This window comes from Centruroides vittatus, unplaced genomic scaffold, assembly GCF_030686945.1.
Source record: "Centruroides vittatus isolate TY-2023 unplaced genomic scaffold, ASM3068694v2 scaffold_149, whole genome shotgun sequence".
In the NCBI taxonomy this organism is placed as follows: Eukaryota; Metazoa; Arthropoda; class Arachnida; order Scorpiones; family Buthidae; genus Centruroides; species Centruroides vittatus.
In genome coordinates, this window is record NW_027122681.1 from 1,410,416 (window position 1) to 1,431,793 (window position 21,378).

At 28.8% G+C, this 21,378-nt stretch overlaps 1 protein-coding gene across 1 annotated transcript in view; it reads left to right on the top strand.

The window, feature by feature from the left end:
- The first annotated feature begins 4,300 nt into the window (after positions 1-4,300).
- LOC136987282 (uncharacterized) overlaps positions 4,301-21,378 on the top strand; it is a 57,576-nt gene continuing 40,498 nt past the window's right edge. Inside the window, exon 1 of the mRNA XM_067284992.1 lies at positions 4,301-5,025. Coding sequence (XP_067141093.1) covers positions 4,417-5,025 — 609 coding nt within the window. The 5' untranslated portion in view covers positions 4,301-4,416. The remainder of the gene's footprint in view (positions 5,026-21,378) is intronic.

Below are 21,378 nucleotides of genomic sequence, written 5' to 3' on the forward strand. Positions count from 1 at the left end.
TTTAATGTATTTTGTGAATTTTTTTTAGTAGTTTAAGCCTTATATTCTGTTGCCAAAATCGGTTTCCATTAACTCGGCGTACACTTAATCGTATCTGCGCATGTGGTGCGTATTGCTTAGCGATTTTAGCGGAATCTAATTCCGTACTCTTAGCAAATTTCAAATCCTCTCAGAGTTTTATGCATAAAAAAAAAAAAGAACAGCATTTACTTCCGTAAATTTCAATCTTCTAAATCACTCCTTACACTTTCTAAAATATAATAAATGCGACCATATTTTTAATCCTTGGGGTCTCTCTAAGTAGTTAACTACTACGAACCGTAAGTTTCAAGATTACGTATCACTTAATTTTGCACTTTTTGGTTATCGAAATTAACTGGTGCACCGCTGCAATTTATTCAGGTTAACTAACCTCTTGCACGCCATTTAACTTTAAAGTTTAATCAGGTGTAATCAACCTCATACACCACTTTAATTATTCAGTTTTATTCAAGTGTAACCAACTGCAATTAAACCATTCCAATTCTACTAGTTTAGTTAGGTGTAATCAAACTTACCCATTTAAAGTAGTTATTGTTGTTATATTTTTATATAATATAAACCGGAAATTTAATCATAATTTAGTCAAATTGAACTCATGATTTATATATACATTTCTTTTTTTTTTTTTAAATTATATTAGTTTAAGATGTGTTCAATTATTTGCTAGTAATTCCAATTACAGCAGAGTAGAATTGTGTGTATAGATTTATGTATATATACACTTTAGTCAGTTTTTGAAGAAAGATTTCAAGATATTCTTCATCTCTATAGAGTATTTTTTTATGATTCATTAATATAACTTGTACAACTACACTGCGGGAGAGAAGTATTGATTTTTTTTATGTTCCCTTCTACTTAAAATATAAATCTTAGCTACAATAACGAAGTTGACAAGTCGAGTTTAGACTGCACAAAATCAATGTGCAAGATAATAAATGCATATATCCAGAGGCTGCACACTCATCTCCCCCCTTGAACAGGATCATATCGGGCAACACATCGCTGTGTTACTATAATAATATCTTTAAGTGTGACGTATAACAGGAGAGAGAGAGAGAGAGAGATGGGGGAATGCTATGAGGTTAAAATGCATCAGCCAGGTGGTTAATGCCCCCGTAAAGCCAAGGCCAAACTCAAGTTCACCTAAAATTCACCCCTCGACGGTGGACGTCTCCCTTATTTAAACATTTAACAGAGAACACGGGGTTTATAGTGTATATATACACGGAGCGATAAACTATTTTAATATCCTGCAAAAATATTTAAAAGTTTCTCTCTGTTTTTTTATTATTTTTATTTTATTTTATTTTTAATCTTAAATATCCTCCGATGATAAACACACTTAAAATTCAGAAAAGGTTTGTTTATATGTAAATTGTAATCTGTTAAGTTGGCAGCATGCCAGAAGTAAGCGTCCGTTTGTGTGTATTATTTTTATTTTTATTTTATTTTATTTTTTTAATTAATAAAATAATGTGTATTTGTGTATATTATTTTTATATACGAGAAAATATGAAAGAAAATATTCCCGTATTAGGAGAATTTAAAATATTTTCGATTTTAATATACAAGCGAAAATTTGAATAATGTAAGGTAGGAGAAAAATAGTAATATAGGCGAATCGATAACATAAGCTTTTAATTCTGATTTGTCGACGTTAGCAGCACTGCCTGCCTCCATTGCGGCCGTGCAGGCTACGACTCTGAATATAATCAAAATTCGATCAATTATTTTAAATTTTTAAAATGTCAGTCGGTAATTTTAGTTTCTCCCTACGTTGCGTCGGTTTTTTTCCCCGTAAATTCCCCAAAACTTCCCAAACGTTTAGGGAATTATCCCGCTTTTCTCTAATTGTACTAATTAATTTATATTCGTTTTTAAGGGATTTTTACCTACTTAATTTAGGAATATTTCCCTAAAAATATATATATATATATATATATATATTTTCTCCGAAGCAAAATTTTGCATAGATGAGGATTTTTTTTAATATTATAAGTTAAGGGGGGAAATGTGTATTTGTGAATATTTACGAAAATGCTAGACGAAATCTAGAAATTTCCAGACGTTTCCGCAGTCATTAAATGCAGCACCATTTATTATGATACGAAATAAAGTCAAGTTATGGGAGCAGAACGGTGAATCATTCTGGTATTAAATTACATACAGTATTCCTAGTTCGGAGCCCTCTTTACGTTTATAAAGTGATGGAATAAAGCGACTTTTGTATATATATGAAACACTTAATTGATGTTTAAAATAATTAAATATTTAAGAGAACGAAGAAGGAGGAGGAGGAGGAGGAGGAAAATTTATTTATTTAAAACTATAGATCGATTTTTTGGCTATGGATATACTTCAAACGGATTTTAAAATAATTAGCTGCGTGTTTGTTTTTTTTTTGTTTTGGTTATTCTCTTATCTTTTAAGAGTATATATATTGTTTTTTTAAATAGTTATTTAAATGTAAAAAATAATAATTTGAAAAGTATGTTGATCTCTATTTACAAAAATCATCCCGAGAGGGGGATTTACCGTTCCGGGATATTTCCCTGTTTATGCAAATTATATAAACTTCACTATATGTTTTTTATTATTAGTATTATATTCATTTATGATTATTCTATTTATTATAAATTTATGAGTTTTTATTTTACTTCACCGAATATTAATATAATATAAACGAAGTTATTTATTTATATAATAAAAGTTCTTTACGTAATTTTCATATTCCGATGACGATAAAAAAATCGTTCATTTTTTTTATTTATTTATTTATTTAATTAATTACTTTATTATTATATTCTCCTCCGTATATATTTATATAATACACTTTTCTTGGGATATTTTCCTGTTGCTATACTTTAACCGTCCGGGAAATAATAATTACACTTCTATCGTTGTAATAAAATAGGTGCGGTTATTCACTTGTCATATAGGGAATTTTCCTAACGGGTATTTGCCTCTGGGGATATTTCCCTATTGATATATTTTAATATCTGGGAAAAATAAATGGGAAGCCATCTTGAAGAGAGAATCTACCTAGCGATCAATAGCATATTTTTTTAATTAAGTACATCATTTAGTAGATTATGCTTTAGTCCAACCAATGAGTCACCTTTGTCGTTAAATGTGACATTAAACGAAGTTAATTTCACATTTAACGATAGAATAACGCTTTATTTAGATTTCTAAGTTAATGCATGGCTGATTGCGGCAATCGTTAAATAAACAACGTATTTAATAAATACACGGGATGCAATCTAAATATCAAAACTGTCCACGTAATAGAGAACATTTAGAATATTTTTGCATACATCAGTAGTTAAAACCTCGTTCCTAAAACTAAGAAGAGGGGTCGGAAAAAAAAATTATAACGAGTTATTTTTGTCATAAAGGCCGAAACTTGATTAAAATTTCAAATATTGAAGATAAATTTCCCTATGGGGAATACACATTAAGGGATATTTTTCTAATTATTTCAATACGAAAATAAAAATCTTCCGTGCATTTTAATATTACAACAGCGAAGATTTATATTAATAAACAATTTTTTTTTTCCTTTTCTCCCCGTTAAAAATAACTTTTATGCATAAAACTACCGAGAAAAATCTCTTATAAAACTTTAAAATCGATTTTTTTTTTAAACTTTATAAACTATTATTATTATTATTAATTTATTTATTTTTTGAGGAATCGGGGATCGCTCAATCCCCTTAAAATAGAAAATCTGGATATTTATGTGTAAGCGCGTATATGTCAGCTATAATTATGCCAAGTTTAGTCTATGTTGCTCGTCTAGGAATTTATATCTAACTATAAGCAAGGAGCGGCTATTTATATAAGATAAGCAAAGCAACCGCATATATAAGCATTGTTGCCAAATTACATAAAAATAAACATCGCCCCCTGGATTTACAGAAGGATTAAAAAAAATAGAAATTGAATTTATTATTTAAAAAAAATTTTTTATAATTTTATTTTAAACATAATTTTTTTACGCGCGGTTAAATGTAGGGAAAAAAAGTGATATAAATTAACGAATTTTTATCCCCAGCGAGGGAATTTCGTTTTATATAAAGTTTGAAAAATTACGAAAGGAGTAGGGGAGAAAAAAAATATATATATATATATATATATGTATATATATATAAGAAGGGCGAAAGTTCTTTAAAGAAAAAATCGGCGAATCTGGTTTAAAAAAAAAAGAAGGAAGTAAATAAAACAAATCAAAACAAAATTAAGGGGGAAAAAATGAAAATAATAATAATAACCATAAAAAAGGTTATTTTTTCGCTCCCCCCGAAATCTCACGCGAGCCGGACACCCTAGTGCGCAGACGCGTTGTTTGGACGTCCCTTCCGGAAGAAGAATATGGCGGAAAGAATCGAAGAACGTAACAGGACGTCGAGTTATCAACTTTCTACTCAACCGACGGAGAATGCGAAGACCCGGCAGGCCACGAACTATGGCGTCAAACTGTTCCGTGATTATTGTTTCCGTCGCGGCGTGGACAGGATCGACTGTCTGAATGACAAAGACATAGCCAAGTTGTTAAAAGGATTCTATGCAGACGTCCGCACCAAGGACGGGCAACGTTTCAGTGTTAATTCCCTGATTGCCATTAGGTACGCACTCAGTCGATTCTATTATCGTTTGCCCCAACTATCCCGTAAGATCGATATCGTGCGTGGAACGGCCTTCGACGAAGCCAACCAGATATTCAGGAACGTCCTGAAGGACTTGGAAACTCAGAACAGGGGTCAGAGCGGCTGTCAAAGGGTCGACGTCGACACAGATGATCGACACAAACTCAGACATTACTTTGTTCACGCCATCCACACTCCCAGGGGTCTACTACACAAAGTATGGTACGATCTGATGCTACAGATAGGAAGGAAGGGAAGGGATGGACAGAGGATGTTATCCAAGAGTTCGTTCGTTATCGGGACGTCTACCGACGGCAGACAGTACATTTATCAGGTATGTTGATTTTTGTTATAGTTACGGCCGTAATGACGGTCGATATCTCTCTAGTACTTGACAATTTAATGGAGGAGTTTTCGAGTGCCTTTACTTCCAATCGTCCTCTTATACCCCCGGCCCGTTGCAAAACTTTTGCTAAACTCTGATCGAAAGTTTTTGATCGTTTTCGGCCTTATCGACTTTTACCCTCCTCCTCCTCCTCTTCCCATGTCAACTTTTTCTCTCTCCCGGCATCAATTTTTCTCCTACGCGTTTTCCCTATTTCAAAATTAACGTTATCGATCCGATATACCAAATGTCATGATGTAGTTGTGAAAAGGAATTTATTCCTAATCCTATTCGTGAATGTTAATTCTTTTTTTTTTTTCTTCTTCTTCTTTCTTCTTCCTCTTACTCATTTCTCCCTTTTTACTATCATTGTTACTATTTTTAGATTTTTGTTTTGGTGTTTACTTTAAGGGCGCGTGGGGTTTTCCTACTCTTCCTCCCATTAAAATTATAACTGGAAATAAATAATTTTTCTTAATTATTATTAAAAAAATAACTTATTTAATCTATTGTTGGGTTTTTAAACTTGCATCTCGTTTAAATTTTTTTCTTGTTGTTTTGGTACTTACTTCAAGGGATGAGGAGGAGGAGGAGGAGGAGGTTCTCCTCCTCTTCCTCTTCCTCATCTTAAAATTATAACTGGAAATAGATTAATTTTTATTAATTATTATTTAAAATTATTATTCTTAAAAATGACTTATGTAATCTCTTGCGAAATTTTTAAACTCGGATCTTGTTTAAATTTTTTTTTTTTTTTTTTTTTATAATGTTTGTTTTTATCGCGAAAATAACCTAGAGAAAATTTTTATTCACTATATTAAATAAAGCAAAAGTTTTGAATTTAAAATTTATTCGATAAATTAAATTTCTTCTTCGGTTTTCTTTTTCGAATTATTATTTTTATTATTATTTTTTTATTATAAAAGAAAGTAGTAATAATGTCGTCGTTATGAAATAATTTAGGGTAAAAATATAAATTTAAACAGTTTTTGAAAGGAAAAAAAACACAAAAAAAAATAGTTATAAATAAATTTTTTCCAGTTTTCTACGGATTTAATTAAAAATTATATTTATTTATTCATTAAAAATTAACATACCGATAATTAACACCGATTTGTTTTTATTTTGTTTAATTTTTTAAAAATTAATTTTGCATAGAAATAAGTTGTTTTTCCCCCCCCCCTTTTTTTAATTACGTTATAAGGACAGTCGTAAAATTTTTCGAGTTTAGAATAGATGTGTTTCGAGACGGAAAGACAATTGCACTGGGCCTCTCTATCTCTCGTATGGGGCCTCTAAGCAGTTTGATGAGTATTAATAGATTACTTCAAGGTGAAGAATGCTTCATTTATCCGATTGGCTGAGCCTTCTTTTTTTTTTTTTTAAATGGGACGAAACTTTTTATTCTTAATATAAAAGTAATTATTAAATTTTTTTTTTTACCTTACTTATTTGTATATTTTGTCAGAGTTTTTATATTAATTTATTAAGTTTTAACAATTTGTTAGTTCGGAAGCCAATTTTCATATGCTTTATAAGCATTTTATATTTACTATTTTAAAATATGTTGTCGATAAAAGTTCCGGGAACGACGTGTTTTTAACCGACTTACCGGAAAATAAATAGCTTTTATTATTATTATTATTATTATTTTATGCTTATACTTTTACGTAAGAAACTTCTATTATTATTATTATTTTTAAAAAATTATTTGCACAATAATTTTATCTAATTTTCTTAAAGATAAGTGCTTTTTCTGTTATTTTTTCTCTCGAAAGGGGCGTTAACCGAATTTAATGTACGGAATAAAACTTGCTATAGATAGAGGCTAAGAAAACTTTGAATAAATAATTATGTAATTGTTTCGGTGCTAATTAAAGCGAGGTGTAAGTTCGGCTGTCGTTTAGCACGCGTTATAAATTTCGAGATATTAATTTCGAAAAAGTTCCGAAACAAATTTTAATTACTCGAAAATATATTATAAATTTTAGATTTTATTTACGAATAAAATTACATAGTAGCGTCGTAAAATATTAAATTAAAATTCGTAGATAATTATTATTAATTATTAAATTATACTTAGGAAAACTAATTGTCGTAAAGATATTAATTCTTCATAATAAAATTATTTTCCCTTAAAATGCATTATAATAATTAAATATCTTTTTGTTCGAAAATATAAAATGAAAAATTCTTAATCTTAATATTTTATTATTTAATTTAGAATGGATGTACAATTTAATTCATTTCTAAAATTTCAATTAGTAATTTGTAATTTTAAATTAATTTAATAATTTTATACCGAATTTCGACTGCAAAAGTTAATGATGTTTTTCTCGATCTTTAAAAAACAAACGAATTGTTTTCCGAAAATTTGGTTCCGTAGAATGAGAAGAACATCAACAACAGTAAATTTTATTAAACAGATTTATGCACGGACTTATTACTTGATCTATCCCGTTTGATTACTCTTGCTCGGAAGATATTTTACTTGATAAAATTATTGCCGATAATAATAATAATAATAATTTATATGAAATTATAAATCTGTCTTCCTATAAACATACGAGACGTTCCGCCAAATCTATCCTAGAATATATTCTCATTAAATTTCGAGGTGTAAGAGTCGAAAGGATACGTCGAATTTTTACTTTTATTTTATTTTATTTAATTGAATTCGAATAAGAAATAAAATTTTCAGATTTGCTTAATTTGAGAAAGCGTTATTAACATTTTTCTACCTAATTAAACAGCAAATTTATATTCTTACCTGCAATCAATGAAGTTGTTTTTATAAGAGAATATTTTCTATACTTGCATCACTTTCTTCAGCTTTTAAGAATAACAAAGAATATAAACTCTAGAAATGAGTTATTGAGGAATCCAATAAAATGTAATGAATTCTAATTATAATAATATATATATATATATCAAGTGGTTATTTATCATGCTTTCCTGCGAATCGGCAAAGCATGCGTGTTGCAGGAAAGTTCCTACTTTAGAATTTTTAACTAATAAAATTTTAAAAATATATTATTTTGCATTGTTTACATTATATTTCTATAGTAGTAGTTGTATGTTACTGTTTACAATAATTAGCATACGTCATAAAAAGTGTACTGTGCATCAACCTTAGAGGAGTCTGTCGAGCCAGATTTTAATATCAGAGAAATTGTATTTCTTATATAAATTATGTATACATACATATACACACACACACACACACACACACACACACACACATATATATATATATATATATGAATATTTACTCTTTCTCTCATAAAATCCTGCAAGATATTTTGCAAAGCCAATGTTTAGATAGGAAATATTTTATGGATTTTAATACTCTTATGTAGATAGATGTATTGTACAGTATATTTGTTAAAAATATATATATATATATATATAAAACCTTTATATTGCAAATCTTTTGAAATTTAGTAGTTATATAATATTTGAAAGTAAATATAATGATTTACAATAAACAGTGATGATATATTTTATATCAGTTTTAATCAGTTACATATTAAAAAAACTGGATTAAATCATCCGATTATTGCTTCATTCCTATAAAAATTTCGGTTTGAAATGCTAAAATAGATACGACAACATAAAATACGAGCGATATTTATAAATAATCACTTAGATAAAATGAAACGTTTATTCATTTCTAATATATTTTACTTATAAACTTTTACTTAAAATAGAAATATAAGTAAATAAGATATAAGTTGTTTCGATTAAAAAACAAATGTACAGAAATTGATATTAACTAAAAGTACTACATAATATAATTTTTCCAGGATGTAAAAAGTTTGACAATTTATTTTAAAGCAACGGCTACTGTGCGTTTTATTTGCTTTAACTGTACATAATAAACTAAAGAAGTAAAAGTTTATTTATTTAATCAAGTGATTTTACTTGAACGAAATCAAATTTAGTAGACTTAAGTAGAAACGAAAAAGAAAGTTATATCATTTTCGTATAAAAAAAAAAAATTTCTCTAAAAATATATTACGTGATATTTCTTTAGCCAATTATCTCTGTAATAATCAATAAAGATTAGGATAAAGGAATTTTTTGTTGGGAAGGAATTACTATTTTTTAAATCATTTTAACGGCATTTTGCCGCGTATTTATATACATTTAAATAAATTAAAATTAATTTCTTGGTGCGAGAAAAGCTGAATTTTTTTTTAATACAAGATAATATAGAGATACTTATTTCCGAGAAGTTTACGGATTAAAAAATTTCTCTTTAAACATGCAAGAGGGAAAAAATTATCCAATTAATGAAAAGTAATTAGCCGATTAATGGAACATCTGTTTATAGTGTATAATACATGCAATTTACAGTTAATAGTCGATTACTTTGTATTGAAGTTTATGTCATATAGATTATATTACAATAAACCGTTTTTTTTTACTGTGATAAATTGGAAAATAACAGTTGAACATCTGTCTTAAACTCGGTAACACTTGTAGATTAGGTCATTTATCCACTATAGTGATTTTATAGTTGTAGAATTTTTTTTTTTTTTTTTTTTAATGCAATTAAATAAGTGAAAATAATGGAATAAACATCTTTGATTTTGTAATCAGTTTAATAAAATGAAATATTTTTCGGTTAGGTGTAAAATCCGTGTATACTCTCCTTATTACTTGATTAATTATCATCTTCATAAAGCAAATTTAACTTGGAACTATATCTAGCACCGTTTATCATAAAACTTTCTCTAGATAATCATTTACAGCTAGTTCTTTTTTATCCAAAATAATCCGAATGTACAGATATAGTACCGAAGTAAAACATTATTGGTGCATTTTCAAATTGGGGAAATTGGGTGCATTTTAATCGGTAAATGGGTAGAAAAATATGAATGATTAGCCAACTTTTTATTTCTTTCTATGCAATTTAATGTAAATGACCCTAGAAAACAGAGGCATATTTGCATAATTGCTTTTATGAATGATGAATATACATATATATATATATATATATATATATATAATATGCTGTATATATAGAAGATATTCTTGATATAATGAATGATCATTAATATTGAAAAATATTATGATGAAATATCTGCCATCATATCGTCCAAGTTGCTCAATTGTAATGCTACAAATTACTGTCTTAGAATTAGTAGATCTTTCTTGTTCACCAAAACAGAAATTACTCAAAGATTAGCAGTCGTAAATTTAGAAAAATTACGCTATCTTGTGTCGTTAACAGTTTCACTATCTGCTTTGCAACTGTGAACAATGGAGATTTTAACATTTTAAACTTTTCCTATGCTAACTTTATTCTTTCTCCTTGTTTTTAATAAAGTTGTTTTCTACAAAAAGCACAGTTATTAAGCTTCAAAAAGAAATTAGTTAATAAAAAATTGATATGTATTCCAGTATATTGAATAATAATAATAATTAAATATATGGAAACTGCAGTAAGGGTCTAGAAAAGCCAAATGTGGTTCACGAACCTGAATTTTTTCCATCGCGGATATATAGTTTTATAACGCATAAATACATATTTAAATAAATATCTGTTTGGGAGTAAATAATACATGTCTGTATATATAGGTGTACAAATGACACACACAAATGATTACAGCAGAGAAATTTGTATTAAAAAGTGTTTATTTTTTATGAAAGGAAGAGAAATCGGACAAAAGCACTCAGATTCAGTTCATTAACAGTTTACTAATAATCATTTATAGCGGTTAGATAAGATAATAAATAAACAAACAAAAGGACCGATAAAAATTGGAAATAAAAATATATAGAAGTAAAATAGATGCGTTCACAGATTATAAATAAACTATGATTTAAGTAAGTTGATAACCAATAATAACAACAATAAAACAATTTCAGTAACCAAATATTGCTAACCAACGTATCCTTGGAAAAATAGGTAATGAATAATGATGGATCACGAGAACAGAAAAGGTTAGAAAATGCAAAATAAAGAGTATCTGTAATATAATAAAAATAATTAAACTCGTCTGCAATCTTTTATTGCCTGGTATATAAATAAACTCTGTCAATAAATTTCCACACAGCTCTCTTGCCTATGTCACAGAATCGAAAAATATCGTCCTTTATAAACAAACCGCCGGATTGGTTCAAACCTACAAAACTTGAAAATGCGGCAGATAAATATACCGAGAAATTAACTGCAAATGCTTAGTTTTGTATATGACAAATCTTTTATTGACAATGGCTACTATATCAATATTTGTCTTCAATAATTAATAAAATGAAATGATTTTAAATTAAAATTTGTTGTTGTTTATTAAGATGAATTTTCAGAATATCAAATTAAATCTATAATGACATAAGTATTTTTTTTTTTTTTTTTGAATTTTTTAAATTGAAAAATTTTCTTACGAACCGATTTGATTTTTTCGGTAGGAAAAAAAATGACTAATTTCAAATTAATTAAAAAATATCTGATATTAGATTTAATCTTTTATTCGTCTAATTTTTTAGGCCCTTCCTTATCGTCACAATTATATATTATACGAAAATTTTAAACAAGATTTTAACAGCTATCAATTTAAAAGTGCTTAACAAAGCTTAATGTGAAGGATTCCTAAAGGTAGCTTAGTTATTTGTGTAATTAATGAGAAAATAATTGTTTATATTAATTTTACAAGCATTTTTACTGTTTATAAAAAAATATAATAGAATATAAAGTTGGTTTCGCTTAAAATTGGTATCAAAAATTCGAATGAGTGAACGTAGATTTACGTATTCGGGTTTTTATCGAGCATTGTTATTTCATTTGTGTAAAAGTGTGGAATTCTCTTTTGTAGAAATTTATTTACAATGTGAATAATAGTTCCAAAAAATGCTTTCTGAATAAAGCATTTTTCTGGACCACTTGAGTGATTTACTAGTTTATTACTTAAACTTCTGTATGGAGTTATTTGACATAGACTTGTGATTTCATCAATAAGTAGCGAGGTTGAGGCCGAAGTTTTAAATGCGAAAACGTGTACGTCAGACGTTCGGCGCCACTTTCCCGTAAGCCTAGAAGTTTAACAATGGCATTTGGAAAGTTAGTGGAATCGTGCTCGACATTCCAAACGCCATTGTCAAACTTCTAGTCTTATGGGAAAGCGCCGCCGAACGTCCGACGTACACGTTTTTGCGTTTAAAACTTTGGCCTCAACCTCGCTAATAACTTCCAAACACTTGATTTTGTATTTTTCATTGATTTCCTTCCATCCTGTTCAAAACTATTATCTTAGGATTTAAACAACTGCAACAACTTAAATATTAAGAATGGGAATCATGTTCATATGACATTTGCTCAAAATTTAACTAGGAATTTACTCCTTAAGTGAAGGTAAAACTCTATGGCTTGCTCTGTAGATGATGATGGAGATAAAAAAGAAAAAAAAAGCAATTGATATTCCTCTAAATAATCTTCTGTAAATATTTTAACATTTCACTAATGTTGATTTCTAATAAAATTAATGGCTGATATTAGTAGCATAGTAAGGATACGGCCACCGTAGTCCTGACTAAGTGGAAATTGATTGAAGGTACAATTTTTATTTTATGTATCGAATCAATGATGATAACTTAAAACTTTATATATAGCAAAGAACCTTTTACTTTCTGTTATAGGTGCCAAATTTTGTTTCTATGCCACCAGTTGATATTTTTGATTCTCTGATTAAATAATACTAAAAATAATTTCAAAAGAACATTTTACAATGAAACGATTTTGTCATGAATATATTTACTTTATTTTAAATAAAAATTTCATAATTTATTTATTTTGCTTTTAATATCTCGGATAAACTAATACCGATAATTAATGTTATTTATATAATGGGTGGCCAAATCTTGTCACAATATGAGCCCTATATCACTTATCAGAAATATGCAAGAGCCACATACTGTATTAGAACAGTATTATATATAAAAAGTTTAAGTTTGTAAAAATAAATTGTATAAGTAGGCTGTATGGGAGCTAGGCTTTCTCACTTCCCGGTCTTTTGCTCGTCCCGGGATTCCAGGAAAAAAGTGACCTGTTTCCCGGGAAATTCCGGGATATAATTAATTATTTTTAAAATATAAAAAATATCTTGAAATCAAATGATATAATTATAAATCTTGGTCGCTTGTTGTTCTCTATTATATGTATTTTCTTAGCACAATGTTGCCGTTGAGAACATATCACACAGGAAACACTTCCAGAGGAAAAAGGTTGGTTTATTGGTGTGAACGGCATTTCGGGCTTAATGCCCCTCTTCAGTCCTGAGATAGTGACAGTTAAACCAACATGACTTGTAAGAAGATACACACATAGTTGAAAAAAAGGAGGGGTAAAAATTCTTTTGGCTCCATTTTCATATAAAACATCTTTTGGTTTTCAGAATCTTAAGATTCTGAAAACCGAAGATGGTCAATACTCAATCTGGTTATTATTTTAATGATGAAAAGTCCTGCTACTGAAAATGTCCTTTCCAATTCAATGGATATGGGTGGAATCGTCTTTAATGCATTTAAGAGAAGACAAATGTTACGTGTTTTTTCACCCGTAGCGTCGAAGATTGCTAGTTCGTTTTTGAGATGCGTTGCAGTGCTTCTTTTGCTCTCAACTATCCTTGATTTGTCTACCTCGGCTGCTTTAATAGCAGTATCGAGCTTATAGCTGGATAATTCAGCAGTTTGTTTGACTTTAATAATCAGGTTTATGAAGAAAAACTTCATACTTGCAGACTTTATACTCATTTCTATCCTTGCCCAATTTGCACAACCTGGCATAATGTTGTTATTGAAGCTACTGGGCATAGCTAAAATTAAGAGGCACTGGCGCAATTATTCCAGATATTACAGGTTCTGACAAGTAAAAAATTTTCAGAATTCCGCCACAAATACACATTGATTAGTGACAATCTGTGAGATGTCATAACAAGCAAAAATTTAAAAAAAACGAATAAGCAGGCTGAAAATTAATAAATAGAAATGTATTCTGACAGTTTATGAGTTAATTGTACTTTCTATTTGCAAAATTTCCTCAACCTTAACACAAAAAAAAAGAAAAAAGTGAACTTAATTTGCGGGATTTCCCGGGATGAGAAGAATTTCCCGGGTTAAAAAAACAGCCGGGATCCCATTTGAGAAACTCTAATGGGAGTCATAGTAAGGGTCTAGAAGAGCTGCTTGAGGCTTGCAAGCTGCAGTTTGGCCACCATGGCTATGTAACAACAGTTACAGTTATCAATGTGTTTGATTTCTGTTGAAATAATCAATGTTTAATATCCTCAAACTCCATTATAGCAACAGAGTTGTCAGAAACCTGTGACAATGTAGACATAAGCAAAAATGTTGCCACATGTCTAATAAAGGGCTTTATATATTGCTGTTACATTCTGTTCTATTGTTACGTATCACATTCATTACTTTTACTCTCCATTACATTAAATATTATTTTTTTTTATTACTTAGATGAATATAACATAAATTTGATTCAATCAATTTTAAAACAAAAGAAGTCAACTGGCAACATACATATAACATTACATCTTTCCTACAATTCTTTAATCAACAATGTGATCTCAGAGTGCTTCATTTTAAACTGTCTTTATTGGTTATAGTATGTTCTACGTATCATCGTCATGGTTAATGATGATAACTACTAATGGATAGTACGTTCTAAGTATAAGAAAATACTGTAAAGTTATTATTAAACTTTACAGTATTTAATTACAGATATTGAAATTGTTTTTATATAGATATAATTCTTTTTAAAAAATAATACTTATTCATTTTATATTTCTCATAATTCTATTATCATAATAGATCCAGTTCTGAATCTGATTCAGATCTACTTAAGTTTTCTTTATAATTTGAATCAGGATGACATTTCTTATTCCTCATTCACGATAGTCTGTCCTATGACAAATTAGACTAAACTACTGTTGTTTTTTATGCTGTTAAACAAATAATCCAGTTTATCATACCTATCTCTAAAGATATTTAAATTTAATAACTATTTATAAGTGTTCTTTTCTAATTTATTTATTAATCTTCTATCCAGAAGTTGTTCTAATTATTTTAATAATTCTCTAGATTTTTGTATATAATATAAATATAAAAAAAAAAGGAGTAAATGATGCTACAGTGTTATCAATGATAGATTATGCTATATGCATTTGTTTGGGACTTCCAAACATAAGGAACCCCAAATAGAAATAGTAGTGTATTAAATAAATGGTATAGATATCCAAAATTAATTTGCCCAGATATGTTAATTCATCATTGAATATTGTTTATCGGAATAAATAAAATAAAATATTGAAATCAGTGAGTATGTGTGTGTGGTTTTCTTCTTATTTTTAATCATTAACACATCTTTTATGAATACTGGAATTAAAACATTTTGTGTTTCGTTGAAAACTTTTTGAAGTAATTCTAGTTCGAGAGTCCCCAAAGTGGTCGATCCATCTAAAAATACCTTAGGGGCATTTTGGGGGTTAATTAAAAACTGTTCATTAAACTGCTGAGTTGCAGCTGAGTGCACATTATAAGTAGATAAAATGATTGCCGTATTATATCGGGCTACTTTACTGCTACTATTAATAATTAAATTCTAAGTACAGTGGACCTTCGTTATAGCGCTGCTCACTATACTGCGCACTCGGTTATAGCGCGGGCGATGTTCACGATGCGATAAGCTCAAACACGTTCATACAGGTCCGTGCGGCGTTAGTGAGTAGCGCATTTTATTGTTACTGCGTATTGAGTAATTGTGTATGTATTGAGTTCCTGCGTGTATTTTGAATAGTGTTTAATTATTGTATGCATGATGAGTAAAAGAAAAGCTTGACATTATTGCTAAAGTAAAGAGGTGAACTGCATTACATCGCGCCGCTCGGTATAACGCGGGTGTTGTTTCCCGCCCGACATGCGCGTTATATCGGGGGTCCACTGTAATTTGGTACTAGAGGTAGGCATTAGGCGCCAACTGTAAAGTAGGTAACATAGCCCGATTCAGTATGGCGATCATCTGGCTTATTAAAAACATCGGACTTTGAATGCAAGTAGATCCTTTTTTCTTTTCTATGAAAAACGTACGAACCAGGCTTACCAGAACGTATTTATTTGTTTATTATTTTCATTACATACTGCATTAGAAAAGAAAGTAAAGGTGGACGATGAAAGGTTTGAGGAACCCTTGAAGGGATTGACAGTCAAAAAAGTTTGGGAACTCCTGTTCTAATTGAAGAGTGCTTTGCGCTCCCATATTTAGTGGACATAGTCAGCTCAGTGCTACTTCCTCGCTGTTTTACAGGAATGGAAGTATATATTTATAACAGTCCAGCTACCAAAAAACTGTTCGTCTACATTTATATTAAATATTGACCGTTAAGAAATTCTACTTGAAAAACTAACTGTGAATATTAATTACGGAATAACTGATATCGAAAATAAATTTTTTGCTTTAAAAATTTATGAAAATTACACATTCTAAAATCATTTGGAAAGTTATTGCTTAGCATAATATAAGATTTATCTGACCAAAACCTTTTACAGTGTTGTATACGACAGAGAACCAACTAACGTACAACACTGTAAAAGGTTTTGGTCTGTGACTTTGTGTTACGCACTACAGTGTTAATAGAAGAAGACGTTTATTGTGTTATAAGATTTATCTGTAAAGAAATAAGATTCAAATCCTTTAAAAAAAATAACAACAAAAGAAAATTTTTTACATGATACGTCTCCATTTATATATTGAAACATTTAATAAATGATCATTGTATAAATAATGATTGTTGAGATATATAACATTAAATTTTCTCTATTGGGAATTTTATTATGATAATAGATAAAGTAACATTTATTGAAAATGAGAACATTTATTGAAGTATAATTTCGTCCATTGTTAAATAACTGGTAAACTGCTTCAGTTATTATTTTTTTTGATGCAATAAATCAATAACACGATAAAAATCTATCAAAAAGTTATTTTAAATATTATTTGCAAACATTTGATGAATGGTGATTAATGTCCGTATATTCAATAACTCCTACTTAAAAGTATTCCATTATAACGGTTTCCTGCCCGGACAAAATGAAACGTTCGATCTATAATTTATTTTATTATATTATTAAAACATGTTCACTTGAAATAATTTTTATATTTAATCCGCTTTAATATATTTTTTTTACAAAATAATAACTCTGACATAATTTAAATGTTTATCACTGACCTAGACAATTCAACAATTGTGTGAATGATATTATAAAGTCGATACAATCGGAAAACTAATACTTGAAACATCAATAGATAGCAATAACCTGCAAAGTAAACATTCCATGAGCAAATCTTGCTACTTTGTAATAGATTTCTATCCATTATTGTTGATCATTTTCAAGTAAAGTATAATTACGTTACATATAAAGCACATCTAATCCGACTAACGGCTGATGTAATAAGTTTAATATATTGTTTTAAAACGTTTTCTGACTCGTCCTTGAAAAATTAGTTTGTGTTACGTTTATAAATAATAACTTTCGCAGTTATAGTTAATACGTTTCTTACATCTTTCGTACAAGAACGTACAAGATCTCGGTTTATATTCGTAATCTTGCATGCAGAAAGAGTACATTCTTTTGAAACAAGGATTCTATTATGTTTTGTAAATATAATAAATAAATATTTGTATTTTTTTATTCTGCAGTGTATTTTTATTAATCTTGTGACACAAAAATTAATATTATGTAAAGCAACATATTACATATTTTCATTATTTTTTTAATTTCATTCTTCTTGGGCACATAAGTTTTTCCATACTTGTTGTAGGTTAACTAGCCCATAATAGATGGTATCTAACATATCCGGTACAGACTGCCCTTGAAAAATTCCCGAGGAGTTGCTTTCTCGGATTCAGTCTCAAGTCATCAAAACAGTATGCTGAAGCATTAACCACCTCAGCCGTCCGGTTGTCAACATATTTCCATTGTATACGAGTATTGAATATATACTTAATAACTCTCTTCAAAAGTACAAGCCACAGTGACTGGTACCACCACACCAACAACTGCCATAAATCGTCTGGCTATAATTTGGAATAAATAATTACGGCAGTTGTTGGCGTGTTGGTGCTTTGAATCGGGTCAGTAGGGTTTTTATATGTACAGTGACTGGTAATATGTGGTAAGAATTCAATTAACAGTAGTCCTTTTTCATCAAAGGAAAACAGTCATAATTCTGCTCAATGATAAAAGATGTTTTTTAACATAAATTAGCCTTGTTCAAAATGATGATATCATAATTCATTTCCTCCTTTTATCAGCCTGGAATTACAGCCATTACATAAACAATGAAAGACTTAGGATCAGTCAGTTGCTGGGCCTGGACTTCAGAAATGGGTAAAAAATAATGCAACAGATTAGTTTGCAACAATGATTAGAGTAACAAACTCTGAAATAATTGACTATGCATCAATAAAAAAAAAAGTTTATTGAAACTATTATGAACAAACTATGTAGATGATGATAATAAAAAGAAATGTGAAAATATGTTAGCGATAATAAACCACACAAGTTATAGAAAATCGGAATTATAATTAGTCCAAATCAAAACAATTGTTCACAGAACTTTCCCAACAATTGGAGAAATTCTCCACAAGAACCAACAAAGTAAATCGGAACTAGATTATGAACAAAACAAATACCCTTACGATTAAACTTCCTAACCACCACACCCAAAAATTTTTTTGTTGATCAAACTCAATTTGGAACTTGCCTTGCTTGCTTTAAGAGCCTCGTGTCTTCATAGTTTGGCCACCTTGGATATATAGTAAAAACATAGTAAAATGTTTTTCTGTTAATTGTAAGTGGTTACATAAATATCTGGTTAATCGCCTGGGATTATTCAGAGTGGAACACAGATTTACAAGGAATTGTTTATTGTGGTAATACTAACACACAATCTGAATGAAACAAGAACATATTTTAAGTTATAAGTCTAAAAATATGATGACGATCATATTTTTTCTACATTTATATGATGATTGTAGCATCGGATAAAGTTTTCTCGGGTCAAGTTGCAATATTTCTCATCATTATTACGTAGCGAGTAGTGAATTTTCATTGAAAACTAAGGAAACATTCAATTTTTATAATTCCTAATAAAAATGCTTAAATCCTCATTAATTTAAAACCACCATTAGTCATTGGAGTCTTTATCGACCATTCTTGATTAGCCTATTCTTATAGTTTCACTTTGATATTATACAAAATACATATCTGCTATTATTTCTAATAATAAGAGTTATGACCTAATAACCTTGACTTCAGCAACTACATCTGCTTATATTAAAAGAAAAAGAAAAGAATATAATCCCTTGTCTGTCTCTACGATCTTAAATTCAACTAATATGAAACAATAATACAATACAGAAAAGACTTCAATATCAAAAAATTAAATACAGTTTTGTTGTTAGTATATATATATATATATATATATAAAGTAGTATAATAGTATGGCCGATCGATTGACGGTTGCGAAATTCAAGTATTAATGAACACTGTAGGAAGAAATAATAGTTTTCAATACAAAATGCATGTTTAATTATGATTTTTATAATATATATATATATGTGAAAATTCTGTTTTAATGAGAGATTCATTGAAGTTTTTATGCTTTAAATAAATTACGGGTGTACTTTCTAAGGTATACCGATCGTTATTTAATGCGCAGAAAGTGACCACGATTTAAAAAATTGTATAAAAACATTTCCGCAACTTGATTCCACCTGCAGAAATGGGATTTATTAAACACGACGTCTTTAAAGATACGCCGATTACTCGTTATCATATAAGGAACCAAAAAAGTAGTTACGTTTATATATTTATATCGACAAATTATCAAAGTAGATTAAACAAATTTGGATTCGCTTAATCATTTTTATCTATTGTCGAAGAGTATCGGTCAGATTTTTATATTAAATTATTCTTTAAAAAATATTCAATAATTGTTTATTGTTTTAATTTAAAAAAACATGTATGCATTAGCTTTAGAGAAAATAATTTATTTCACGCAAAATTATAAATTTAGATTCTTTAAATTTAATTTATATTTCTGTATTCATTTTACATAATTTAAATATAAAAATATACAATTATGCATACAGCATAAATAATTTGAAATTAAATATTAAAAAAACCTTTAAAATGATTTCATATTGTTTCTTACAGTCGAATAAAGCATTCTGTCTTTTTTTCTTTTAATTCAAACGAACAATTGCGCTCTTCTTTTTCCGAAAACAATAGAAGTTTAGCTTAACATATTAAATATTATCTAATATGATTTTTAACAGCTCTGGCATACTTTGAGCTATTTTAAGATACATTATTCTTGTTGTTTTTTTACAACCGATCTTGTGTAATAAATTATAAATTTAGTTTTTATACATTCCTTTCGGATAACTTGCTTTTTCGTATCACGCATAACATGCATCTCTATTGTTCAACTTTCTCGATTGTTAAAGATTCGTTACATTCGAAAATTGGGGCTGTTTGTATATACAATACATTCATCTTTGATATTGGCATAGCACGTAGTAATATAAAAGTTCACAGAACTTGGCGTGTTAATAAGTAAAGAAATTAAACCATTACTTATTTCAAGTAGCGACAAATTTAGAACAATTATTTACTTATTTAGCATATAAAATTTTTGGCTAATGTTACCCTTGGTGCCAAGATGGCGGCTCGTCTCCGATTCCAGCAAGGAAACAGTTGGACGCACGTTCTAACCTAACCTAACCTATTCTAATAATTTGGTTGCTAATAATTATGGTAATTTATTAGAATAGGTTAGGTTAGAACGTGCGTACCACTGTTTCCTCGCTGGAATCAGAGAGGAGCCGCCATCTTGGCACCAAGGGTAACATTAACCAAATTTTCTTTAGTACTTCATAAATCAAAATCCATGTAAACTGAAAGTAATAATCTATGGAAAGTAAGATATATTCTAGAAAATTACTGTTTTTTTAAAAAAAAATGTATATTATTTTATCTTTACATATTTGTCTTAAAATTTATAGTGTTATCTTTTACATACTCAAAATACGTAGTTTTTTAATTTGTCTTATTTATAATTTTTGAGTAAACAATAATAATAATAATAATCTAACTTTAATGTGAAACATGAAAGACATTAAAAATATTTAATTTTAAAAAAAATACAACTTTATTAGAATTAATGTCTGACTTTGTAAGAAAAACAATTGCATTGGGATTAATTATATATTTTTTCATTTAACA